Source organism: Oncorhynchus clarkii, chromosome 25, assembly GCF_045791955.1.
Source record: "Oncorhynchus clarkii lewisi isolate Uvic-CL-2024 chromosome 25, UVic_Ocla_1.0, whole genome shotgun sequence".
NCBI classification, from domain to species: Eukaryota; Metazoa; Chordata; class Actinopteri; order Salmoniformes; family Salmonidae; genus Oncorhynchus; species Oncorhynchus clarkii.
The window spans coordinates 21,729,946-21,757,271 of NC_092171.1; the positions used below are offsets into that span (position 1 = coordinate 21,729,946).

Genomic DNA, 27,326 nt, shown 5'->3' on the forward strand with positions numbered 1-27,326 from the left:
AATAATGCAACGGAATTCGAAGAAAGTCTTGTCTGCTAAATGAACTAGTGTAGCCCACAGCCATTTATCTATCATAGCCAGATCAGGACCTAACATAAGGACAACTCAGAGTATGCTATTCTGTTCTTCTGAAATAGGATACATTTTCTTCATATCATGCTTCTTTAGACCTGTCTAAAATAAATAATGGATTTGTTGTGAAGGTGTAGGCTATATTACATGGATTTATTAGACTTTTTAAAATGTAGATCTTCCAAAGGTCAGCATCAGTAGCTTGTAGGCTATGTGTGGAAGCCAGTAGATGCTAAATGTGTTTATCACTGTCAATTACCGTGAGACCGACAGTTATTTGCTTGACAATCACCGGCTGACGAAATGCAGTTTGCCAAGTAATACCATTCATAGTGAAATCCCTTTTAATATGACGCTACCCAGAAACCATGCATATGACTCAGATCTGAAACTCATTGTGACCCACAGAATGATGGGGCATTTTCCTGAGATTCAGTTGAAGCTCAAGGCCAGGGAGTGAGAGTGACCTATTACCTTTGTCTGGATTTGTGAATGAAGAGGAGAGAAAGAAGGGAGGGCACCAGACCCAGTGGTACAGTAGGCTAGAGAGATAGTTTCAATGGATTCTTTGGTTGTTGTTAGCCGTTTACTTTGCCTGTCTTCCCAACATTATGTCTGTAACTGAATGTGTCTGGGTACGTGGGTGTGTGGGTGTTTGCCTTTCCCTTCCATCTCTAAATGTACAAATGTGCTGTGTTCATTTAGAAGTTATATTCCATTCTGGTAATACAATTGGAATACAAAGTAGTCTACATGTTTTATCGCTTGAAAGTTGTGTCCTGCAGAATCCGAGTGGATTGCTGTTCTTAGTTACTCTTTGATGAGGGAGGATAGGGCCCCTCTCAAGGAGAGAGAGAGGACACAAAAAGGGTTGACAGGGAGGCCTGCAAGTCCTCTCCTTTTACTGATAATTGTATTTTTCAGTATTCCAACAATAACAACTATGTAGCAGCACTGAGATGTCCTGCCTTCCCCCAGTCTGCAGGTCCAGTGAGCCAACATTGTGTAAAGACAATAGCAGCCTAGGATAGTAGTTTAGGCCCAGACTCATAAAGGGTACCATTGTTCCTAAGGACCTCAAGAAAATAGAGAGGAAAGAGATTCAGGAACAAAAAAAATGTGAAAAGAAAATCCGGGCAGCGTGGGACCGTGTTCTGTTTGGATTGGGAAGTTCAGGAACCGGGAGGAATGTGGAGAGCCCAACTGAGCAGCAGAGAAATATATCTTCCAAAAGAGGGTGTTTTTTAAAGGGAATGGGTTATTATAGTTGGCCAGTTTAAGCCCTTCAATACTGGACATCAGGGGACTTTATGGTTCTTATTCCAGTTTAAAATGGCCAAGTAACTTTTTTGTTTGTAATAGTCATGACATCATGACTGGGCCTGGTGCTGGAGGTGACAGACAATGGAAGTTTTGTGCCCAGAGAACCATAGACAGCTTTGGGAGGTTTGGGGAAAGTCGGAGGGTGCCTGGAGTGGGGGGTTAGAAGCCCCATCTGGTCCCTTTACCTGCCCCATTCAAACGCAGAGTGTGCGCCAAACTGGATTTGGACACATTTTACTGGAGGCTACACTGGGTTCAGGCTCTGTACAAGGTGTATGGCAGTGTTTCCCAAACTAGGGGTTGCCTGATTTGAAAATTAGGTCGTGAGAGAAACTCTAAAATAAAATAAAAAACTTGTGCTTGGTTCATAGAAGTAACATCAGTATCCTCTGATAGCCGCTAGATGTGGTTATAATAAACAGAGCTGTGTCTGTTTCTTCCTACAAATGTTGCTCTATCTTTTGAACTGTTTAAGCTACAAAATATTATGACCCCATCCCTTAGGAACACGTATCCCACTGGGCACAGACTTCAGTTCAACGTTTAGTTTTGATTTACATTTGGTTGAATTGTCAACTAACGTGAATTCAAAGTGAAATCAACAAAGCATTTCATCATGTCATTGGATTTAGGTTAAATGTTGTGTGAAAAAAAGATGAAAACCCCTTACTTTGATGACTTTTTGTTAATCCAATTAGTTTTCCACATTGGATTCAATGTCATCACATTGATTTTTGGGGTTGAAATTACTTGGAAACAACGTTGATTCATAATTTTTTCCCCCAGTGGTATGTGTCTTCTGTTTCCCTCTACAATGCCCACATGCCGTGCAGGACTCAGTAGACCAGGCACTAAATCAGACTGTGGGGAAAAGAATATCAACATGTTATTGCCTGATGGTCTTCACAACTTCGCAATACCTTTCTGATGCATTTCAGTCACTTCAAACCATACTATCTTCAGATTGAAATACAGTCCAAAGTATTGTCGGATTGATTTACAGTAGACTGTCAAATAATGGCCGTTGATTACATCACTTTTTTTACATGGTGGGGTCGCACATTTTTGTTAAATATCAAAAGGGGGTTGTGGGCAAAAAGGTTAGGGGACCCATGGTATATGACAATAGAACATACATTTTATATTTGTTTATGAAATGTACCGCATAAGAAGTATTTTCTATGTACTGAGTAACACATTCACTTAATTTATGAAATGTGTTTGACGTCAATATCAGAATTCTATAGTGGATACTTCAGAATGTGAAGCTTTAGTAAGTAGGCAATGTTAGAACTGACAAGCTCAGTGCTGGTATATTTGAAAATATTTGAAACTTGTGAATGACTCTACTAGCATGAAGTGATTCAGTGCAGTAGTTGCATGTGTAATCTATCTATCTGACACCCTGCTCTGCTTTGGTTGAACTTCTATAATTGGTCATAATGTTTGGTATTCTGAGGAATGGTAGTAGTTGTCAAGGAACATGATACATTCCAAAAATTCATCAATGTCTACCTCACAAAGTGGATATGCATTACAAATGATCTATTATGTTTCATTGATAATATTTTCACTAAGCCGTGTCTTAGCTCCACCACATGAAGTCAGTCAGTCAATGACATCAACTCCACAGCTGTCTTTCTGAGCTGCACTTATGAAAACTGATCATATTCCTCCCAAATGTTACAGCGTGTGACCTTAGCATGTACCCCCTCAGTGTATCCTATAAATGCTAAATTTACTCAGATGGAGCCAAGCGTGTTTTACTGTGCCTGTTTGGCTGGGGGCCATGTCAATGAAAATGTAAAAAGTGTGAAACAAAAAGCATTGAATTCAACTGAAACATTTTTCCCCTGCTTGTTGAATCCCTTACGAAAAAAGATTGTTGTCAGTGTGCAGTATAACTGCAGTACACTGCAGTATAACTGCAATTAGAGTGCAGTATAACTGCAGTATGCTGAAAATACTGCATCCAAAATAACACTGTTTTTTTTTACTGCAGCAAATTTGCAGTTCAGTTCAAAATACCACAGTCGACTGCAGTTACTGCACTTTTACTGCAGTTTCAAAACGGCAATCTTTTTTTGTAAGGGAATACTCATAAGCCTCATAATTGTGTCCTGAGTTAGAGGAGAGGTGAATCTGACTAACAACTTGTGTCTACTCCATAATAACAACATATTTGATAGTGTTCAGCTTTGAATGTGAATGAATTATATAAACCGCGTTGAAATAACTAAGAAAAACACCCCTCTGAGATCAGAACTGGAAGGTCACTCCAGTTGATGTTAGCCCAAATGGCGGCAGAAGTCTTTCTAGTTTAACACTTGTGAAACCCTAATAGGCTTACTTCATATCTCTGTCATCACCCTCTGCTAAGACCTCCAAGGCCTTTCCTGTGTGAGTATTGGGCATAACTTTTATACCATGTTCAATTATATGCTGCATATTTTCTTTGCAATGTTAAAATATAAATGTTCTGTTCCTTTTCCCCTATAGATGACTCTGGTGCTGATAAGACTGGGCCAGGGGTCCCTGGTGGGGTGGACTCAGAGTATGACCCTGACCACCTATCAGGAAAACTAGGTAAGATCATAAAAAAAGCAACATTACTGAAGTTATTTGCATTAGATTGAGTCTTATTTTATGATTCTGTTATCCACCTCTGCAAAGTAGTAAACCCCAAACTCTCTTTCCTCCTTTTCCAAAAGTGCGTCCCCGCTTCACACAGCCTGCTAAAATGAGGAAACGGGTGATTGCCCGCCCAGTGGGGAGCTCTGTGCGGCTGAAGTGTACAGCCAGCGGTAACCCTCGGCCAGACCTTGTGTGGCTAAAGGACGACAGGCCGCTGACGGAGCGCGAGGTTGGCGAGGGGCGCCAGAAGAAGTGGACTCTGAGCCTGAGGAACCTGACCCCGGAGAACAGCGGCAAGTACACCTGCAGAATCTCCAACCAAGCCGGGGAGATCAACGCCACCTACAAAGTGGAGGTCATACGTAAGTGTCATACAGTCACAGAGGCCTGAGTTATAAATACACTTAACGAGTCAGTCCAAGATCTCATTGCTAATGTATGAGGTAGACTCCTCAGGGGAAAGAACCATAAAATACTGTATTATATACTGTATCACAGTCCTGCAGACTGAGTTCTATGGACGTTGTGATAATGATATATTGGCTATCATGGATGGAAACTCAATGTGAACGTTGATACAATTGCCACGTAATCATAGTAATGTCGGGTCTGGATTTGAGGAGGAACCATAACCTTTTGGAGATCCTTGCTCTCTGATCTACCTTCGTCAGACGGCTGTGTTTGATCAGTAAGTCTTACTCATATCCCTACTCCATGGATGAATGTGCTTGTCTAATCATGTACGTATATGAGAAGCATATTGAGAAGGCAGGTCTGAGAATGAGGGTTGTGTTCTGGTGTGTGGGGGAGGAGGAGGGTGGCTGCTCAACCACAAGCCCCTCCAATCTTGAGCTGATTAGGATCCAGCTGTCTGCCAGCCCCCCACCCCCCTGAACCCCTCCTCCCCCTGAGATGTGTGTCCTGTACAACCAGGAGCAGAGAGAGAGGAAACTAATCACACATACTTCTTGTGTTACATGTGGTATTTCTCTCTCTCCGTCTCTCTCTGTTACAAGTTCTAAGCCTGAGGCCAATAACTGCCATTACGCTGGTACATGCAGAGAGTCAGCCTTGTTGAAATATGGAATAGTTGTGACAGTTCGTCCATTATGTCTCTCTGCAGAGCGGACCAACTCCAAACCCATCTTGACGGGCACTCACCCGGTCAACACCACAGTGGACTATGGGGGGACTACCTCATTCCAGTGCAAAGTGAGGAGCGATGTCAAACCGGTCATCCAGTGGCTCAAGCGTGTGGAGTCCAACGAGGAGAGTCGGTACAATTCCACCATCGAGGTCGGCGACCATCGCTTTGTGGTGCTGCCCACGGGAGAGGTGTGGTCACGCCCTGATGGCTCCTACCTCAACAAGCTGCTCATCACCCGCGCCAAGGAGGAGGATGCTGGCATGTACATCTGTCTGGGTGCCAACACCATGGGCTACAGTTTCCGCAGTGCTTTCCTCACCGTGCTGCCAGGTAAGACCAGAGCCAGGATGCCAGCCATATAGTACATCATTACCTTTAACCTGGCCTCCCAAAAATCCAACTTTCAAAACCTTCCCCATCACTTACAGTCGTGGCCAAAAGTTTTGAGAATGACACAAATATAAAACTTTCGACAAAGTTTGCTGCTTCAGTCTTCTTTAGATATTTTTGTCAGATGTTACTATGGAATACTGAAGTATAATTACAAGCATTTCATAAGTGTCAAAGGCTTTTATTGACAATTACATGAAGTTGATGCAAAGAGTCAATATTTGCAGTGTTGACCCTTCTTTTTCAAGACCTCCGCAATCCGCCCTGGCATGCTGTCAATTAACTTCTGGGCCACATCCTGACTGATGGCAGCTCGTTCTTGCATAATCAATGCTTGGAGTTTGTCCAAATTTGTGGGTTTTTGTTTGTCCACCCGCCTCTTGAGGATTGACCACAAGCTCTCAATGGGATTAAGGTCTGGGGAGTTTCCTGGCCATGGACCCAAAATATCTATGTTTTGTTCCCCGAGCCACTTATTTAACACTTTTGCCTTATGGCAAGGTGCTCCATCATGCTGGAAAAGGCATTGTTCGTCACCAAACTGTTCCTGGATGGTTGGGAGAAGTTGCTCTCGGAGGATGTGTTGGTTCCATTCTTTATTCATGGCTGTGTTCTTAGGCAAAATTGTGAGTGAGCCCACTCCCTTGGCTGAGAAGCAACCCCACACATGAATCAGGATGCTCAGGATGCTTTACTGTTGGCATGACACAGGACTGATGGTAGCTCTCACCTTGTCTTCTCTGGACAAGCTTTTTTTCTGGATGCCCCAAACAGTCAGAAGGGGATTCAGCAGAGAAAATTACTTTACCCCAGTCCTCAGCAGTCCAATCCCTGTACCTTTTGCAGAATATCAGTTTGTCCCTGATGTTTCCTGGAGAGAAGTGGCTTCTTTGTTGCCCTTCTTGACACCAGGCCATCCTCCAAAAGTCTTCGCCTCACTGTGCGTGCAGATGCACTCACACCTGCCTGCTGCCATTCCCGAGCAAGCTCTGTACTGGTGGTGCCCCGATCCTGCAGCTGAATCAACTTTAGGAGACGGTCCTGACACTTGCTGGACTTTCTTGGGTGCCCTGAAGCCTTCTTTCACAACAATTGAACCGCTCTCCTTGAAGTTCTTGATGATCCGATAATGGTTGATTTAGGTGCAATCTTACTGGCAGCAGTATCCTACCCTGTGAAGCCCTTTTTTGTTCAAAGCAATGATAACGGCACGTGCTTTCTTGCAGTTAACCATGGTTGACAGACGAAGAACAACGATCCCAAGCACCACCCTCCTTTTTCAATTTTCCAGTCTGTTATTCGAGCTCAATCAGCATGACAGAGTGATCTCCAGCCTTGTCCTCATCAACTGACATGATGTCAGCTGGTCCTTTTGTGGCAGGGCTGAAATGCAGTGGAAAAGTTTTGGGGGGATTCAGTTCATTTGCATGGCAAATAGGGACTTTGCAATTCATCTGATCACTCTTCATAACATTCTGGAGTATATGCAAATTGCCATCATACAAACCGAGGCAGCAGACTTTGTGAAAATTAATATTTGTGTCATTCTCAAAATTTTTGGCCACGACTGTACACACAAACTCCCTATATTGATCTTTCAAATGAGTACCTCTGCAACCTGAAACAAGCCATTCCAAACATACTGAGAATGCTGTTCATCGACTACAGATCAGCTTTCAAAACCATAGTTCCCTCTAAGATCATTAAGCTCAGGGTCCTGACTTCCTGACAGGCAGACGCCAGGTGGTGAGGGTAGGCAACATCTCTTCCGTCATGATGACTCTCAACACAGGGGCCCCCCAGGGGGGGTCAAAAGCTTAAACTTTCTTGGCATGTACATCATAGAGGACCGGGGTGAGGATGAATGAGCCACTTCGAAGATGGGGATGATGGTATGAATTTAGCCAGGACAACGGGGTTAACACCCCTACTCTTACGATAAGTGCCATGGGACCAAAGAGAGTCAGGACAACCGTTTAACGACCCATTTGAAAGACGGCACCCTACAAAGGGCAATGTCCCCAATCCCTGCCCTGGGGCATTGGGATATTTTTTTTAGATCAAGAGCATCTTGACCAACTGCATCACTGCCTGGTATGGCAACTGCACCGTCCTCAACTGCAAGGCTCCACAGAGGGTGATGTGGATGGCCCAATGCATCACTGAGAGCAAGCTCCCTGCCCTCCAGGACATATACACCAGGCGGTGTCTGAGAAAGGCCTGGGAGATCGTCAAGGACTCCAGTAACCCGAGCCTCTGTTACCTGTTACCTCTGTTACTATCTGGCAAGTGGTATCGGAGTATTGTATCTCGGAGCAACAGGCTCCAAGACAGCTTCTACCACCAGGTCATCAGACTGCTGAATAGCTAACCCTGCTGTCCACCTGTCCACCTGCTTAGACCTGTATCTTAAAGACTTCAGTGCATTTGGAAAGTATCCAAACCCCATGACTTTTTCCACATTTTGCTATGTTACATCCTTATTCTAAAATGGATTCAATCGTTTTCCCCCCTCATCAAGCTATACACAATACCCCATAATAACAAAGAAAAAAACAGGTTTTTAGACATTTTAGCAGATTTGTTAAAAAATAAAAAACTGAAATATCACATTTGCATATTCAGTATTCAGACCCTTTAGCCTTGAGTCTTCTTGGGTATGACGCTACAAGCTTGGCACACCTGTATTTGGGGAGTTTCTCCCATTCTTCTCTGTAGATCCTCTCAAGCTCTGTCAGGTTGAATGGGGAGCTAGACAGCTATTTTAAGGTCTCTCTAGAAATGTTTAATCGGGTTCAAGTCTGGCCTCTGGCTGGGCCACTCAAGAACATTCAATTGTATTGGCTGTGTGCTTAGGGTTGTTGTCCTGTTGGATGCTGCCACCACCATGCTTCACCATAGGGATGGTGCCAGGTTTCCTCCAGATGTGACGCTTGGCATTCAGGCAAAAGAGTTCAATCTTGGTTTCATTAGACCACAGAATCTTGTTTCTCATGGTCTGAGTCCAAGCGGGCAATCATGTGCCTTTTACAGAGGCGTGAATTCCGTCTGGACACTACCATAAAGATCTGATTGGTAGAGTGCTGTAGAGATGGTTGCCCTTCTGGAAGGTCCTCCCATCTCCAAATAGGAACTCTGGAGCTCTGTCAGAGTGACCATCGGGTTCTTGGTCACCTCCCTGACCAAGGCTCTTCTACCCCAATTGCTCAGTTTGGCCGGGCGGACAGCGTCTAGGAAGAGTCTTGGTGGTTCCAAACTTCTTCCATTAAATAGTTATGGAGGTCACTGTCCTCTTGGGGACCTTCAATGCTGCATAAATGTTTTGGTACCCTTCCCCGGATCTGTGCCTCGACAAAATTCTGTCTTGGACCTCATCCATAATTTAGCACATCCATAATTTCTACTGTATACACTCAGTTTATTAGGTACACCACCCCGTTCATGAAAATGGTTTGCTCCTACAGACAGTGAGTCACGTGGCTGTGCCTTGCTAGATAAAACAGGTAGACAGGCATTCAGTTACTGTTTTATTGAACGTGAGAATGGGAAAAACAAGTGACCTAAGCGATTTTGAGCATGGTACGATTGTCGATGCCAGGCAGGCTGGTTCCGGTATTTCAGAAACTGCCAGCCTCCTGGGCTTTTCACGCACGAAAGTGCGCATCCGAACATTGTTGTTGACCAGGTGCATCTCTTCATGGCTCCAGGGGGCTCCGACCCAGTACTAGATGTAAACTGGCCACAAGTGTATATTGTGTACTCCTCAGATTACTACTACACATACTACCTATTCTATTACTTATTGTATGGCCCTATCATTATTTATATTGGTCATCGTACTGCAATGTTGCAGGAGCTTGCACACAAGCATTGCGTTGCACCATTTATACCTGCTGTAAACTGTGCACGTGACAAATATAATTGATTTAATACTAGAGCTCCCCTAAACCTTAATTTGGCTTTCTCAAATCCCCAATATCCTGGGATTATGTCCTGTACAGGGATATATTGTCTTGTACAGGGAGATATTAATATTTTCAGTGCATGTAATCCAAGATTACTCAGAGTAAGGAACATGATAAAACTCCTCTTTGTTTCCAGTTTTCTTCATCCACTGATTCTTGTGAACTTTGCATTGGTGAATAATGTAGTATTGACCCACTGCAGTGATTTAATTAATCAACCAAGACCCTCTGATGTGTAGCTACAGTTGAACTCTGAGGTTTACATACACTTTAGCCAAATACATTTAATTGTGTTTCACAATTCCTGACATATAATGCAAGTAAAATTTCCCTGTCTTAGGTCAGTTAGGATCACCACTTTATTTTAAGAATGTGAAATGTCAGAATAATAGTAGAGAGAATTATTTATTTCAGCTTTTATTTCTTTCATCACATTCCCAGTGGGTCAGAAGTTTACGTACCCGCAATTAGTATTTGATAGCATTGCCTTTAAATTGTTTAACTTGGGTCAAACGTTTCGGGTAGCCTTCCACAAGCTTCCCACAATAAGTTGGGTGAAATCTGACCCATTCCTCCTGACAGAGCTGGTGTTGTAACTGAGTCAGGTTTGTAGGCCTCCCTTCTAACACACACAGGGCTTTGTGATGGCCACTCCAATACCTTGACTTTGTTGTCCTTAAGCCACAGCCACAGCTTTGGAAGTATGCTCTGGGTCATTCTCAACTTGGGAGATCCATTTGTGACCAAGCTTTAACTTCCCGACTGATGTCTTGAGATGTTGCTTCAGTATATCCACATAATTTTCCTTTCTCATGATGCCATCTATTTTGTGAAGTGGACCATTCCGTCCTGCAGCAAAGCACCCCCACAACATGATGCTGCCACCCCCGGGCTTCACGGTTGGGATGGTGTTCTTCGGTTTGCAAGCCTCCCCCTTTTTCCTTCAAACACAACGATGGTCATTATGGCCAAACAGTTCTATTTTTGTTTCATCAGACCAGAAGACATTTCTCCAAAAAGTACGATCCCCATGTGCAGTTGCAAACCGTAGTCTGGCTTTTTATGGCGGTTTTGGAGCAGTGGCTTCTTCCTTGCTGAGCGGCCTTTCAGGTAATGTCGATATAGCGCTCGTTTTACTGTGGATATAGATACTTTTGTACCTGTTTCCTCCAGCATCTTCACAAGGTGTTGCTGTTCTGGGATGGATTTGCACTTTCGCACCAAAGAACGTTCATCTCTAGGAGACAGAATGTGTCTCCTTCCTGAGCGGTATGACGGCTGCGTGGTGTTTATACTTGCGTACTATTATTTGTACAGATGAACGTGGTACCTTAAGGCGTTTGGAAATTGCTTTCAAGGGTGAAGCAGACTTGTGGAGGTCTACAATGTTTTTTCTGAGGTCTTGGCTGATTTATTTTGACTTTCCCTTGATGTCAAGCAAAGAGGCACTGAGTTTGAAGGTAGGCCTTGAAATACATCCACAGGTACACCTCCAATTGACTCAAATGATGTCAATTAGCCTTTCAGAAGCTTCTAAAGCCATGACATAATTTTCTGGATTTTTCCAAGCTGTTTGAAGGCAGTCAACTTAGTGTATGTCAACTTCTGACCCACCGGAATTGTGATACAGTGAATTATAAGTGAAATAATCTATCTGTAAACAATTGTTGGAAACATGTATTGTGTCAAGCACACAGTAGATGTCCTAACCGACTTGCCAAAACTATAGTTTGTTAACAAGAAATTTGTGGAGTGGTTGAACTACGAGTTTTAATGACTCCAACCTAAGTGTATGTAAACTTCTGACTTCAACTGTATATGTGTATATATATAATGACAATTACAACAATACTGAATGAACAATGAACACTTTTATTTTAACTTAATATAATATATAAATAAAATCTATTTAGTCTCAAATAAATAATGAAACATCTTCAATTTGGTTTAAATAATGCAAAAACACAGTGTTGGAGAAGAAAGTAACTCCTCACTTTAGAATGATTGACTCCATGTTGACTGATCATTATTTTTCGGGTCTTCTCCTCCTGCAGACACCAAGCCACCCATCCCCCCGATGTTCACCCCAGCCTCCAGCACCCTACCCTGGCCTGTCATCATCGGCATCCCTGCTAGCATGGTGTTCATCTTCGGTACAGTGCTACTGTGGTTCTGCCAGAGTAAGAAGCACTGTTCCCCTCCCAGCACTCCAGCTGCGGCTGCCCAGGTCCTGCAGGCCTCCCACCGGCTGCCCTACCAGGAGAGGGACAGGAGCTGTGTGGCCCACTTCTCCACTTCCTCCAGCCCAGAGAAGGACTGCCTGAGCTCCATAAACTATGAGGAGTATCTGGCTCAGCAGCAGCTTCTCCTCACTCAGGGGGTCTCTGCCCTACCCCCCAGAATCTACCCCAAAATCTACCCAGACATCCACACTCACATCCACTCCCACGTGGACGGGAAGGTGCACCAACACATTCACTTTCAGTGTTAGCCATGTGCCAAATATAATAATATATGCCATTTAGCCAAAGCAACTTATAGTCTAGCGTGTATACATTTTAAGTATGGGTGGTCCCAGGAAACGAACCCACTATCCTGATGAAGCAAGAAACATGCTCTACCAACTGAGCTACAGAGGACCAAATGTAATGTCTCTGCGCCTCTGAAGAATGGCATCGTACAGTGAGGGTCTGAGCTGTGGACTGAACCTCAGAGAACAGCTCTCTGGTTGTACCTGCATACCTGCCTGGTCCTTGGTGCAACTTGTTTCATATCAACACCACTAAAAGACATCAAACCCCGATGTGCACTTTGTACACAAATCCCCGAGGGATTCTGCAATGTGTTAACAGCTATTCAGACTTACTGAGAGGTCGTTCCACCAATTTGGTGCATTTTGAGAAGTATTTTTTTAAATTTAATTTTACATCTTATAAATATTTTTTATTTATTTAACTAGGCAAGTCAGTTAAGAACAAATTCTTATTTTCAATGACAGCCTAGGAACAGTGGGTTAACTGCCTGTTCAGGGGCAGAACGACAGATTCGTACCTTGTCAGCTCAAGGGTTTGAACTTACAACCTTCCAGTTACTACTAACTTACTAGTCCAACGCAAGTTTTCCCATCTCGAGAGTTAAAGCTAGAATTCTTAGTTGCTACATCCATTTTTGGAGTTTTAAATTAATGATGTACACTGCACAAAACATTAAGAACACCTGCTCTTTCCATGACTAACCAGGTGAAAGGTATGATTCCTTATTAAATTCCTGTTAAATTCACTTCAATCAGCGTAGGTGAAGGGGAGACAGGTTAAAGAAGGGTTTTTTAAGCCTTGAGACAATTGAGAAATGGATTGTGTATGTGTGCCATTCAGAGGGTGAATGGGATAGACAAAATATTGTGCTTTTGAACGGGTATGGTAGTACGTGCAGGTGCACCAGTTTGTGTCAAGGGGGGAATTACCTGGGGAGCTCTGAAGTACCTGAACACATGAGAAAAAAATCACGCATGCATATCATCACATTTACGTAGTGACGTAGAGTAGAGGCACTTACAGAAGTTGCACACATAGGCAAAATGTTGTGGCCAAGGGTCCAGGTATTTTTGGGCCTTTTATAAACGCATTTCATGCGATTCTACATCATTTTACATGACTGGAGATTTTTGCATATATTTTTTCAATTCCGCGTTTGGGAACTTGGAGAACTCAGAGCTGGGAAATTTCCAACTTCAGTACATTCAAGACAACTAGGAAATCGGTAAAAAAAAAACGAGCTCCGAATGGGAAAATTATTTATTTATATACTTTTTAAAATATATATATTTTTTTACCCTTTTTCTCCCCAATTTGTAGTTACAGTCTTGTCTCATCGCTGCAACTTCCGTACTGACTCGTGGCACAGCTAGTCTGAAAATTATAATCTAGGATGTTGGTAAAAGCCTTTGGTTAGTATCATAGCAAGGAAACAAATCATAGCAAGGAAACAAAACACATAGCCGATTTCAATTATTTACGACAACAGCCCTAATGTTGATATCAATCATTGTCATCCAGTCACGTTTATGATCCTGTTCCAGCAGGATCCGGCTCAAATTAAGCACCGAAGTCAACATGGGCCAGCAACCCTGTGGAACTCTAGAGTCAATGCCCTGACGAATTGAGGCTGTTCTGAGGGCAAAACCGGGTGCAGCTCAAAATTAGGAAATTGTTCCTAATTTGTATACTCAGGGTATATTCATACATTTAAAAAAATAATAATATAACGTATAAATGCCTCACGAGCTTAGTTTAGCTGTCGTACCCCATCAGAACCCCAAAAGATAAGCTTATTTTACTCCAATGTTTGTAAAAATTTAAATGTAAAGAAAAAAACCTGTATTGCCTCAAAACATGAATTTGTATATAATGGATGGTCAGTTCTCGCATCCATACCTCCGTTTAGGAATTTGAGAGTGGTTACATTTCTCTAGGCACATCCCTCAGTTTATAACTAGGGTTTAAGATTGATGGTGAAAACTTGGTGAAATCTTGGGGTTAAGTGTGTTAAAATCTTCCTAGAAGTCACAAAGGATGCATGGAGAGATTCTCCAAGTTGTCTATATGAAAGGGGTATTTCATTTATTATAACAGGTTTATAAAATCCAATATTGTACTCAAGAGGCACTCATTTCGTGGAACAACCCATATCCATCAGTAACTGTGCTGTTTACCCATCTCAAATAACCTAGAGGGGTTAGGGTCAGTTTAGACCTTTACCTCTAAACCTGTTGTAGGGTACAAGATACAGTACTTAAGCTCTGCTAGGTGATGATGTTAAAGGACGCATGGAATGTAATACAAGAGGGCTGGTTTTACACTCATACTCAGGTCATCCCTTTGATGAAAAAAAAATGTTTCATTGTTTGAATGCACATCCATTTAACCCTGACCACTAATGTCCATCAATAATCCTGTTTCATTTCACTCACAGTCACCCCTGAAGGCCTCGAAGGGCTATATGAAAATAGATAGGTAGCATTTTTGGGGGATATTTGAATCATGTCCATATCGAAGACTGCAAAGAATAATATTGCGCCAATGTTGACTGTTTGACTGGACTCGCTACATATCACTGTCGGAATCCAAATGTTACTTAGGTTACCACCACTACTAGCCTTTTGTATGTGTTTTATAGAATCTTTGCTAGAGGTATGAGGTCAAAACTATCCCCAGTGTTGCAGTGAATATATGTAACACCATTGGGACTGCAGTCCAATCCAACAACAATTGATATAGATGTAGTCATTTTATATGCATTTTAAAAGAGACGTGTATTTAATTTATTTTGTTATGGAAATGTATTGTTTATTTTTCAAAGTCAGGCATTTTGAATATGTTGAATGTGTAGGATTATGTTTACTGTAGTTGCAATGTAAAGTATACAGTGCATTTGTAAAGTATTCAGACCCCTTGACTTTTTACACATTTTGTTACGGTACAGCCTTATTCTAAAATGTATTAAATTGTTTTTCTCTCATCTACACACAATACCCCATAATGCAAAGCAAAAACAGGTTTAGACATTTTAGCAAATTTATAAAAAATTGAAAACTGAAATATCACATTTACATAAGTATTCAGACCCTTTACTCAGTACTTTAAAGCTTCTTTGGCAGTGATTACAGCCTCGGGTCTTTTTGGGTATGACACTACAAGCTTGACGCGTGTATTTGATTAGTTTCTCCCATTCTCTGCAGATCCTCTCAAGCTCTGTCAGGTTGGATGGGGAGCATCAGAGAACAGCTATTTTCAGGTCGGGTTCAAGTCCAGGCTCTGGCTGGGCCACTCAAGGATATTGAGACTTGTCCTGAAGCCACACCTGCATTGCTTTGGCTGTGTGCTTAGGGTTGTTGTCTTGTTGGAACGTGACCCTTCACCTGCTCAGGAGCAGGTTTTCATGAAGGATTTCTCTGTACTTTTATTTTTAGGGGGTGTATCAGCCTTTTCTCTGTAATTTGCGCCATTCATCTTTCTCTCGATCCTGACTAGTCTCCCAGTCCCTGCCGCTGAAAAACATGCCCACAGCATGATGCTACCACCACCATGCTTCACCGTAGGGATGGCGCCAGGTTTCCTCCAGCCGTGACACTTGACATTCAGGCCAAAGAGTTCAATCTAGTTTCTCATGGTCTGAGTCTAAAGGCACCTAAAGGTGCCTTTTGTCAAACGCCAAGCAGGCTGTCATGTGCTTTTTACTGAGTCGTCGTTCCATCTGGCAACTCTACCATAAAGCCCTGATTGGTGGAGTGCTGCAGGGAAGGTTATCCCATCTTCAGAGGAACTCTGGAGGGCTGTCAGAATGACCATCGGGTTCTTGGTCACCTCCCTGACCAAGGCCCTTCTCCCCCAAATGCTCAGTTTGTAAAGGAAGCGTCTTGGTGGTTCCAAACTTATTCCATTTAAGAATAGAGGCCACTGTTATTGGGGACCTTCAATGTTGCAGACATTTTTTGGGGACCCTTCCCCAGATCTGTGCCTTAACAGTCTGAGCTCCACGGACAATTCCTTCACCCTCGCGGCTTGGTTTTTGCTCTGACGTGCACCTGAGCTCAATTGAAACTCTAAGCAAAGGGTCTGAATACATGTGAATAAGTTTATTTTTAATACATTTGCAAAAAAATAACAGAACTGTTAGCTTTGTCATGGGGTATTGTGTGTAGATTGAGGAATAAGGCTGCAACGTAACAAAACAAGGAAAAAGTCAAGGGGTCTGAATACTTCCCGAATGCACTGTATTTCATATATTAAAAGGTAGACTCAGCAACATGACGTTTCCACAAGCAGCACCGCAGATACGTAGATGAGTGAGATGCAAGACATCAGTCATTGCATTTTTTAAAATGTAATGTTTAAACTAGGCAAGGCAATTAAGAACAAATTCTTATTTTACAATGGCCTACCACAGCCAAACCTTGCCCTAACCCAGACGCTGGGCCAATTGTTGCGCTGCCCATGTGCATGGGTTCACTTCAAGCTGTTCACAGCATGGTAGCCACAGGATCAAAACAGTGGAGACATTGAGCCTCATGATTCAATGCTCTTTGTTGCAGAAATTGACCCACTGCGGTTTACTTTCTGCTGAGTCTACCTTTGACATTGCCAACCAGGTTAATCATATTTAGTTTATATGCAAGTACTTACACAATTGGTTGTTTGACAATCTTATCGATGTACCCCATTAAAAGTAGAAAGTCATTTGAAGTTTGATTAAAGGACAAGCAAATTTACACTTTGTTCATGGCCTCAATTCAAGGTTCTCTGTTCCTGTAAAGCACGTGTCACTCATTCCATGGCAAAACCTAGGATTTTTGCTCCTCCCTGGTACTTAATTGATGAAAAGGACACTAATTAGTAAGGAACTCCTCAACTTTCTGGCTGAACTTACTTTTTTTTGTTGAAACACTAGGCCCTACTAGAAATGCTTGATTGATGTCTCAATGATGAAATCACACGTATAATATGAAGGACCATGGTGAGAAAAGTTTGAATGACCACTGTGCAAGAGCTTTCCCAAAGTCTGAAAATGATCGAGGTTGGTAAAAGCCTCATCTGCCTAACTGCTTAAAGATACACAGGATGCCACTGGGAATGAGGCCAGTGACTAGAGCCAGGACCAGTGTCCCGATACTTGTTTCCTTGATATGATACCAACAACTCGGATTTCAATTCTTTAGGAACAAAACAGCCCTAATGTTGGAAACAATCGTCATCCAGTCACATTCATTTTCCAAGCTGTAGCACACAATATTTTACATACAGCAGGTTAAGAATCAAGACTTTTCATTTTTGCCATTGAAAAAAAATAACCCAATACTGGTATTGTCCCAGTCTTAAGTTACCGGTCTTTCCAGAAAGGGACCATCAGGAGGCTCCTACAAAAGTTAATACTTTTCTCCCGACTTGGCTAGAAAACCTAGTCATCTATACAGGGTGAGACAGGGCAGCCAGGGCCAGTGGTAATGGAATTAATTAATGACTGGATGGATAGTTTGAGGACTGAGAGCGCTCGTTCTGACTAGCATTTCTCCCCTCACTACCACAGTCAACTCCAATCTAGGAAGGATTTTCTTTTGTTTAGGATGTGCATTGTCCTGCTCAGGGAGTGATGACACTACGCTGCCCAGGGAAGAAGGAAAGCATTGTATAAGGGCATCCCATTTGTTTTCTTGTAAGCATTGTAGAACGGGGTGAGCTTTGGCTCTAGAGAGAAGAGGGATAAGGAAGCTACTGAATGGTTGACATTAACAGCACAGCTCACCACTAGAAATGTCTAAGGAAGAACACTTAGCTACTGTTCTGAAATAAGTACAAATGTCACAGCTATGCTCAATTGGAACTTGCAATAACATGCATGAAACTAAAGAGTCCAAAATACTCTATGGTAAACAGCACCTCCTTGTGGCCGAAAAATTTGGGATACAAAGAATTTAAAATAAACTTGCAAGGCGCTACAACTGATCTTGATTAGTGAAACAATTTTATTACAGTAATAAAGGCCGACATTGATAAAAGGAACCAACATGAATCAGTATAATTGAAATCTAGTGAAATACTATTATGGCACTTGATCTCCAATCAAGAGCAACAAAACATATTTACAAAGCACTATTCACACATACTTGTTCATCAGGACCACCACATACTCAGATTTGTAAAAAATCTTGACAACCTAACAACGTCAGACGTCATACGGTTGAACTCAGCCCTTCTGGACTTTAGCTATTAGTTCATCGCAAAGGTTGGTGAGTTCTTCAGTCTCTTTTACCTGAGGGGACAGAAAAATCAGCAAGGAAGAAAACAAAATCAACCATCATAAGTGCAAAAAACTTTTCAGAACAAATGAAACTGATAAAGGCAGCCTCATGGACTACTTCAGATTGAGGTGACTTACTTTCTGGTCAAGGCTCTTCTCCAGTGACTGGGCCTTTAGCTGCTCCCTGCGCAGCTGGGCCTGAAGTGCAGCGACCTCAGACTTTAATTTGGAGCGCACCTCCGCAATCTCTCCATTTGCCCTGAGGATAAGAGTAAGTCAGCCCAGTGAACCTACACAAAACCCAGCAACTAAACAATTCTGCAACTATTTTGCACAGAGTATAGTTTGATGAGTCTTACAGGCTAATTTTCTGCTCTGCATGGGCTTTCAGGGTCTGGTAGCGCTGCTCCTCCTCCTTGATCCTAGCCAGGTAATCTTGAGCACATTTCTTCAGCATCTCTTCATTCTTGATATGGGCACACATTTAAAACCCTAGGTCATATTGTTGGCAAAGCAAAGTCTTGGACCTACACATACCCTTTTAATTTCTTCCTTCATAGCAATGTTACTGTCCTACACCAAAGCCGAGCCCTGTGTTTTGCACAATCATGTGAAAAGGAAAGAGTATCCTGTAATGAAAGGGCTATAAAGGGATTCAAGCTATTTGTCTACGTCAGATTAAGTTTTGGATACCATTGTTAGGTCTGCGTGCAATAGAAGCAAGTTGGAGATCGTTTTGCGAGCCAATGTTACTAGCGTCAGCACAATGACTGGAGGTCTACCGGAACAGTAAACAACCTCCAACTTACTTCCTACTGCACACAGAAAGCAGTATCCACAAGTTTATCGACTCTCAGCAAGGCAGAAAAGCAGCTTAATTTCCAGAACCTTGCAATATCCCATTTAAATCCAGGCATTTCACATGGTGCAAAACACTGGGCCCAATGCATAGGGCATGACATCCTTTTTCATGCTGACCTTTATGTAACCCTCGATGACCTCTTTGTATTTGTCTAGTCTCTTGAAGAGATCTGAGAAGGACCGCTCCATTGCATTCAGGTCCTCTGATAACTGTTCCTTCTCCTGCAGGACTTTAGTGATGTCAGCCTGGGCTTTCTCCGTCTCCCTCTGTTTATCAGCTGCCAGAGACACAATGACATCACACCAAGCCATGCATTTTACATGAAAATTACATTTCAAAACATTTCTCTGGTAACTTTCCAAATTGCATTACAACGTACCCAATATCTGAGCGATTGTGGCTTCAAACGCTGACATGATTTTCCTGCAAAAACAAAAAGCAGTGATATTTACAATTGTTATAGGTCTGAAATCAGAAATCAGTGACCAAATACTAAGCTTAAATGCTTACCCCATTTCATAATTATCCTGAGATAGCGTGTCATGCTTCGATTTCCATTCATCCGCATTCTCCTTTGCCTAAAATAAACCCTTGTAAATTAATGCTGATTGGATTGAAAAGGGATGAGTGAAACATGAGGAAAACAAACACCTACTTGTTTCTGGATCTTGGCAATGGCAACATTCATGTCTTGCTGACTGTATTTCAGAACCTCTATGATGTTATCACCAGGGTTGGCTGGTTGGGGGAAAGTAGGGACCAGATTCTCAAGAACAGGGGAATTCGTCACAAGAGTCCGAGGACCAACAACTTGAACCTAAAGGGAGTGAAGACCTCCATTTAACAGTTTTCCCACATTACTACATTATAGTAGGATCTTTGAGGACAGGTAACTTACAGGTGGTAGGTCATGAAGCAGTTTAGGGTTGACAGATTTCAGTCCATTCACCTCCTCGGTTCCAGTCTTCTGGGTCTCCACACTGAAAGAAACATCCCTCAGACTTGGCGCAAACACCTTGATATTCACCATTGCATTTCAAACTCATTTTAGTGACAAATTACAGATTAAGTATGCTCTCAATTCTAGACCAAATAAACACGTATTTACAACTAGAGCATTTTAAGATGAACATAAGGCATTTCTTTTCAGTCAGATGGTAAAAAAAAGCCTGTGATTAGGACCAGGAGAGTAACATACCGTGAAGCAAAGGGAGCAGGTCGTGGGAGGTTGTCGAGTCCTGCAGGGACTCCAGACTTCTTGGGGCTCTCCCGCATTAGTGGGTCAAATTTGAGGTACAGTGATTGTTTTCTCAGTGCCGACTCCTTAAACTGAATATAAAATGCAAAGTAATTGAGGAAGCCCAAAGCCTAAAATGCAAAACAAACCATGTAATAGTCGATTTATAAAAGTACAAAACATATACTTACAGTGCTGGACCCAAACTGCTCCAGGTAGTCCATCTGCCTGTCAAAGTCATTCGCCATGACTGGAGGGAAGGAGGGACTATAGTTAGTCAAAAAGCTAAGGTGAAGTCGACATTACCGCAACTAAAATGCATTTGTCAATTTATTTGACTTACATGTGGTTCCAGGAACAAAGTCCTCATTAAATTCTGACATGTCATTCTGTGGGGTCTGCTCAAATTGGCAGAGTTCCAAGGGTTCTGGAGTGCTTAGCGAAGGTTGGTCAGGTTTAGTCGGAGGTTCCTGCTCTTTTCCAGAGGAAGGATCCTGAACTTCACAAGAGTCCATCTGAAGCGTCGGATTCTGTGGAATGTTGTCCTACAATTGGAGAGAGAATGTCACCCAAGTAGTCACACCACAATTAATTAATACATTTTTTAAACAAATTTTAAAAGGCTTACAATTCCTTTTACGGCAGAACGATCAGGTTCATATCCAGCAATAGAAACACTGAAAACAGAACCAACATAAGAGTGGTGTGGTGTAGCTACATGAAGGTGATATCTACAAGCTCAAACAAAATAATGCTTTACATATAAATCAAGACTTGGGATATTGGGATAATAAAGTTGCAGCAAAATGAAAATGAACTTACATTACTAATGGTGCAGTTTCTTGCTGAACAGGCTTTGCCACATTCTCAGGGTAGACAGCCACCCTGACTGAGGTTGGTGCCTTGGCATCTGGACTGGATTTCACCTTACAGACTGTAGATTCAGTCATTTTTACATTTGTACCAAATGGATTGACACTTGGGTCAAATTGATCAAAGTCAAAGTTGTACTTGCCCTCGGGAAGAGGAATTTCATTATCAGTATTGACCAATGGCGTCACTGGAGATTCCTTGGATTGAGCAGGTTCTTTTTTTTCTGTAGGTACAGCCTTTTTCCATGTCGGCTTCAAAACAGGCCTTTTGTCAAACTTTTTGGGGGGAGGGTTGACCTCGCCGTCATCATCAAAATTTAACTCAAGTTTCACTGCACCATGCTTGGAAGGGGCTGCACTGGGCTGAGGTATGGATTCTTCAGCTGGCTTGCTGGTCTCTTCGGGAGCAGTTGACAATGGTGCAATAGGGTTCATCTCTGGCTGGACAGGTGCCTCTAGGACAGGCTGAACCACCTCAAGCATGGCTGCAGGCTCTTCAACTTCCACCTTTTCAGAGTCATCGCATGGCCGCTTCCTTCCAAGCACAGGGGAATTCTGCAATTTGGAGCCTCCCGTTTGGAAAGGGTTGACTGAATCAAGGTTGTCAAAATCATATTCATATGTACCTTTTGGCGGCAGAGCAGTCTCCTCGGCTGTAGAGGTGATGGCCACAGCATCTTCAGCTGGCTTGGTAGTCTCCTTCGGTGCAATAGGTTTAATTTCTGGTTGGACAGGTGCTTCTAGGACAGGCTGAACCACCTCAAGCATGGCTGCTGGTTCCATTTCCTTTACTGCAGGCTCTTCAACTTCCACCTTTTCAGAGTCATCGCATGGCTGCTTCCTTCCAAGCACAGGGGAATTCTGCAATTTGGAGCCTCCCGTTTGGAAAGGGTTGACTGAATCAAGGTTGTCAAAATCATATTCATATGTACCTTTTGGCGGCAGAGCAGTCTCCTCGGCTGTAGAGGTGATGGCCACAGCATCTTCAGCTGGCTTGGTAGTCTCCTTCGGTGCAATAGGTTTAATTTCTGGCTGGACAGGTGCTTCTAGGACAGGCTGAACCACCTCAAGCATGGCTGCTGGTTCCATTTCCTTTACTGCAGGCTCTTCAACTTCCACCTTTTCAGAGTCATCGCATGGCTGCTTCCTTCCAAGCACAGGGGAATTCTGCAATTTGGAGCCTCCCGTTTGGAAAGGGTTGACTGAATCAAGGTTGTCAAAATCAAATTCGTATGTACCTTTTGGTGGAAGAGGAGTCTCCTCGGCTATAGAGATGATAGCCACAGCTTGATCTGGGTCGAGGTTAACTGATGGTACAGTTTCTTCCTCACCAGAGTTGGATAACTTGTCGGCTGGGTCCTCCATCATGGTAATCACTCTGCTATCTGTTGAGCACATATCGGCTGAGAAGTCAGCAAGAGAATTTTCCACTGATGGCATGAACGGGAGTGTATCATCCAGTGCCTTTTCATTCCTGTCAGAAACTGCTTCAATGACATTATGTTCTCGCTGTTCTTCAGCCTTGGGAGTTTCAACTAGCTTACTGGGCCTTGCTGGGGAGAGGACCATTTTAGTAGACCCTTGGAAGGGATTGATGGCATCAAGGTTGTCAAAATACAGCTGACAACCTCCTTTACTCTGCATATCATCATCAGGATAGGACGACACATTTGTGAAGTCTGTAGTAAAATAAGTTGAAAATCAAGTAAACATTTTGGTTGAAGTAGTTCATGTGACAATGTAGTATCGGTAATGAATCTTGAAACTTTAGCCAATCAGATGCTTTACCTGATTTTGCTACATCAACAAGCCCATTGGTTTCTAGAGGTACCACCCTGTACAGATAAACAGATAAACCTATGTTATCTCAACTTGATACCAGAATATGAATCAGCTTTCTGCCGATGTGACACACATATACATACACACATATATCTAATAAAAAAAGCATATACTTACTCTTCGGGTGATGTAAACTGCAATGTATCCAGGGCTTTACTACAGTCATCCAGGCTTTCTATCTTAAGGGACTTTGTTGGTGATACTATTCTCTTAGTGAGAGGGTCTCTTCTTGGAGTCTGAAAACAAACCTGAAAGCAAAACCCAAAAGGGTATCTGAAAACAAATGCTAACAGGTAAACCTAACCTGGTTAGAGTGTGCAACTTTCTTTCTATACAGTTTACTCACCGTGAGTCAACAACTTTCCAAAACATTGTGTAAGCTCATGCTTTTTACTAGACTAATCAGTCAAGCATAGATCCTCATAGTCACAAGATTGTACAGAGGGAATTATTCTGGAAAATTTGAAATGACTTTCAAGTCTAGGCTTCATGATAACATATTCTGTACCTTTCCACCCTTTGCTATAGTTTTGTTTGACAGGTTCTCTGCCTGAGACTGGCGAAGAATGGAGGGCCTCCCAGTCGGCTGATCAAAAGAAAAGATGTCACAAATTGTCTCTGAATTGCTCTGCTTTCTTCCAGTGCAGACCCCACGATTCTCATCGTTTACAGCAGTAGAACTCATCCTATAAAGAAAGGCACACAGAAGTGAGGGAACTGAAGCAAAAGTTGTCAACATCTACAACTTTATTTAACTAGGCAAGTCAGATAAATTCTTATTTCCAATGATGGCTTACACCGGCCAAACATGGAAGACGCTGGGCCAATTGTGTGCTGCCCTATGGGACTCCCAATCGCAGCCGGATGTGATACAGCCTGGATCTAGCTACAGTGCAGTCGGAAAGTATTCAGACCCCTTCCCTTTAGAATAGGGCCTTATTACCACCTTATTATATAATGTATTAAAATTGTCCACCCCTCCCCAATCTACACACAAGACCATCACGACAAAGCAAAAACAGGTTTAGAAATGTTGGCCAATTTATTACAAATAGATTTACATAAGTATTCAGACCCGTTGCCATGTCTCAAAATTAAGCTCACGTGCATCTTGTTTCCATTGATGTTTCAACAACTTCAGTGGAGCCACCTGTGGTAAATTCAATTGATTGGACATGATTTGGCCAGGCACACAACTGTCTATATAAAGGTCCCACAGATGACAGTGCATGCCAGAGCAAAAACCAAGCCATGAGGTCAGGAATAGTCTGTAGATCTCAGACAGGCACAGATTTGGGGAAAGGGTAACAAAAAAAAAGTATGCAGCATAGAAGGTCCCCAATAAGAGTGGCCTCCATTCTTCTTAAAATGGAAGTTCGGAACCATCAAGACTCTTCCTAGAGCTGGCTGCCTGTCCAAACAACGGGGTCTTGATCAGGAAGGTGACTAAGAACTCAATGACAGTGTGCCAGAGTTCCTGTGGAGATGGGAGAACCTTCCAGAAGAACAACCATCGCTGCAGCACTCCACAAATCAGGCCTTCATGGTACAATGGCCAGATGGAAGCCACTCAGTAACAGGCACATGACAGTCTGCGTGGAGTTAACCAAAAGGCACCTTAAGGACTGACCACGACAAAGAATATTCTGTGGTCTGATGGTCTGGAGGAAACTTGGCACCATCCAGACGGTGAAGCATGGTGGTGGCAGCATCATGCTGTGGGGATGTTTTTCAGCATCAGGGACTGAGAGACTAGTCAGGATTAAGGCAAAGATGAACAGCGCAAGGTCAAGATACTTGATGAAAACTTGCACCAGAGTGTTCAGGACCTCAGACAGGGACAAAGGTTCACCCTCCAACAGGACAACGACCCGAAGCACACAGCCAAGACGTAGGAGTGGTGTCAGAACAAGTCTGAATGTCCTTGGGTGGCCCAGCTCTGGAGAGACCTGAAAATAGGGTCTGAATACTTATGTAAATGTGAGTTTATTTTTAACATTATCAAACATTTCTAAACCTGTTTGCTTTGTCATGGGGTAGTGTTTAGATTGAGGGGGAAAACAATTTTAGAATAAGGCTGTAACATAAGTCATGGGTCTGAATACATTCTAAATGCACCATATAAGTGTATGGTGTTTGGATCCTTGTTGACAATGAATGCGTGTAAACAGCAACACAGAAGTCATCTGCAATTAACTTTGAGAGAAAAGGTTCAAGAGCCATGTGGCTACCAGTGGGGAGAAATACATATTCATCCGGCCACAATAGGTGTCTCTGAAACATTTTTTTTTACTAACATTACCTTCCAAGGTACTGGCTGAATTCATATGACCAGATAGTGAATTGCAGACATGACTGTAGTATATACCATAGTATTCTTTGTGTTTTCATTTGGAATTCCTCAGTTTGACCAAAATGTCATTTTCTTTGGTGCATAGTCAACTAAACTAACGTTAACACGAATGCAGCATTTTTGTTTAGAACCTCTACAGGATCGGTGGGTCCCCCGCGGGACGGTTGAGCTAACAGACTAATACGATTAGCATGAGGTTGTAAGTAACAAGAACATACATATCTGATATTGGCAGAAAGCTTAAATTCTTGTTCATCCAACTGCACTGTCCAATTTACAGTAGCTATTAGTGAAGAATATCGTGCTATTGTTTGAGCGTGCACCGTTCTGAACTTGACCATGTATTAAAAAAACTAATTAAGCACATTTGGGCAGATCTTTTACCAGATCTAATGTGTTATATTCTCCCACATTCACTTAACATTTCCACAAACTACAAAGAATCTCCTTTCAAATGGTATCAAGAATATGCTTATCCTTGCTTCAGGTCCCAAGCTACAGGAAGTTAGATTTGGGTATGCCATTTTAGGTTAATTTTAAGGGGCAGAGCATTTCGAAGCTTTAGCAAAGCTTGGAACAATGCCATGAGCTAGTCTTGCTATTGTCTTGTGTAAGTAAGGTAATGTCTGATTGTGAAAAAAATGTATTTACAAATTGTCATTGCACTGACATCACCTAGGTAATGTTAACTCAAATAGAGCTTGCTCACATTACATAACTAACATCTATTCATCAACACATTAGCCCTGTAATATGCAAACTTGTAGTCAAAATCCAATTTTATTAGTCACACGCATCAAATAAAACAGGTGAAATGCTTACTTACTAGTCCCTAGTACAGAGTCAATGTGCGGGGGGCACTGGTTAGTTGAGGTATTATATACATGTGGGCAGAGTTATTAAAGTGACTATGCATAGATAACAGTAGTAGTTGTGTAAAAGAGGGAGGGCAATGAAAAGTCTGGGTAGCCATTTGATTAGGTGTTCAGGTGTCTTATGGCTTGGGGGTAGAAGCTGTTTAGAAGTCTCTTGGACCTAGACTTAGCACTCAGGTACGCTGGAGTCGGACACTTTTTATGGCCTTCCCCTGACACAACCTGGTATAGAGGTCCTGGATGGCAGGGAGATTGGCCCTAGTGATGTACTGGGCAGTTCGCACTACCCTAGTTGGCTACCGTTTGTGGGCTCCCGAGTGGCCCAGCAGGCTACGGCACTGCATTCAGAGTCCTCACTACATTCCCTGGTTCGAATCCAGGCTGAGCCTCGTCCGGGTTTGGCCGTCACTGTAAATAAGAACGTGCTTAACTGACTTGGCTAATTAAATAAAAGGTTAAATAACCATTTTAAACGTTAACGTCAGCTGCTGCCAATGCGGGTTAGAGGCTCGCGTTGACACTACTATAACCAGCTAACTTAAGACAGCTAACGTTATCTAATGCCGTTTTGCTAGTTAGGAAGTTTAGCGTGACAACAATGACCTGTTTTGAATTATATTTTGCCCTCAGTAAGTAGGACTCAGGCAGGAAAGAAACTAAAGTCAGTTAACGAGTTAGCTAACGTTACTGTACGCAACGTTAACTTTAGTTAAGTTACTAGAGTCAGGCAACAACTTAAGAAATTATGCGAGATAGATGAACTTAAAAGCAGCGTGAATGTCAAAGCAAGATAATTTCCCCAATAATGCCAGATAGCTACATACCTCAATTCAAGTCAGATAAACAGAAAATAACGTCTCTAGCCGGTAACGACCTCCACACACAGTTCACGTTTTCGAAATGCCCTCGATGAGCAAGTGACCAGTAGATTTCGAATTTAAACGCCTCGATTTGGACCAAT

At 42.6% G+C, this 27,326-nt stretch overlaps 2 protein-coding genes across 4 annotated transcripts in view; one reads left to right on the plus strand and one right to left on the minus strand.

The window, feature by feature from the left end:
• Nucleotides 1–27,326, plus strand: part of LOC139383261 (kinesin family member 15) — an 86,343-nt gene that overhangs the window by 37,507 nt on the left and 21,510 nt on the right. Inside the window, exons 4-6 of the mRNA XM_071127707.1 lie at nucleotides 3,895–3,981; nucleotides 4,107–4,391; nucleotides 5,153–5,506. Of these exons, the coding sequence (XP_070983808.1) occupies nucleotides 3,895–3,981; nucleotides 4,107–4,391; nucleotides 5,153–5,506 (726 nt within the window). The remainder of the gene's footprint in view (nucleotides 1–3,894; nucleotides 3,982–4,106; nucleotides 4,392–5,152; nucleotides 5,507–27,326) is intronic.
• LOC139383262 (transforming acidic coiled-coil-containing protein 3-like) lies at nucleotides 16,151–27,272 on the minus strand. Of its 3 annotated transcripts, XM_071127711.1 has the most exons (18): nucleotides 27,190–27,272; nucleotides 23,646–23,823; nucleotides 23,255–23,385; nucleotides 23,084–23,130; nucleotides 22,109–22,974; nucleotides 21,246–21,802; nucleotides 21,052–21,100; nucleotides 20,767–20,968; nucleotides 20,615–20,673; nucleotides 20,385–20,515; nucleotides 20,085–20,166; nucleotides 19,842–20,003; nucleotides 19,697–19,764; nucleotides 19,566–19,609; nucleotides 19,303–19,463; nucleotides 18,684–18,790; nucleotides 18,463–18,583; nucleotides 16,151–18,336 (listed from the first exon to the last, which is right to left on the minus strand). In XM_071127711.1, the coding sequence occupies exons 2-18, from the start codon at nucleotides 23,820–23,822 to the stop codon at nucleotides 18,271–18,273; spliced, it is 3,030 nt and encodes a 1,009-aa protein (XP_070983812.1). In that variant the 5' UTR covers nucleotide 23,823; nucleotides 27,190–27,272; the 3' UTR covers nucleotides 16,151–18,270. The 3 variants fall into 3 exon arrangements, with proteins under 3 accessions (XP_070983812.1, XP_070983810.1, XP_070983811.1); XM_071127709.1 differs by having other exon boundaries at nucleotides 21,246–22,974; nucleotides 27,190–27,271; XM_071127710.1 differs by having other exon boundaries at nucleotides 21,246–22,680; nucleotides 27,190–27,246.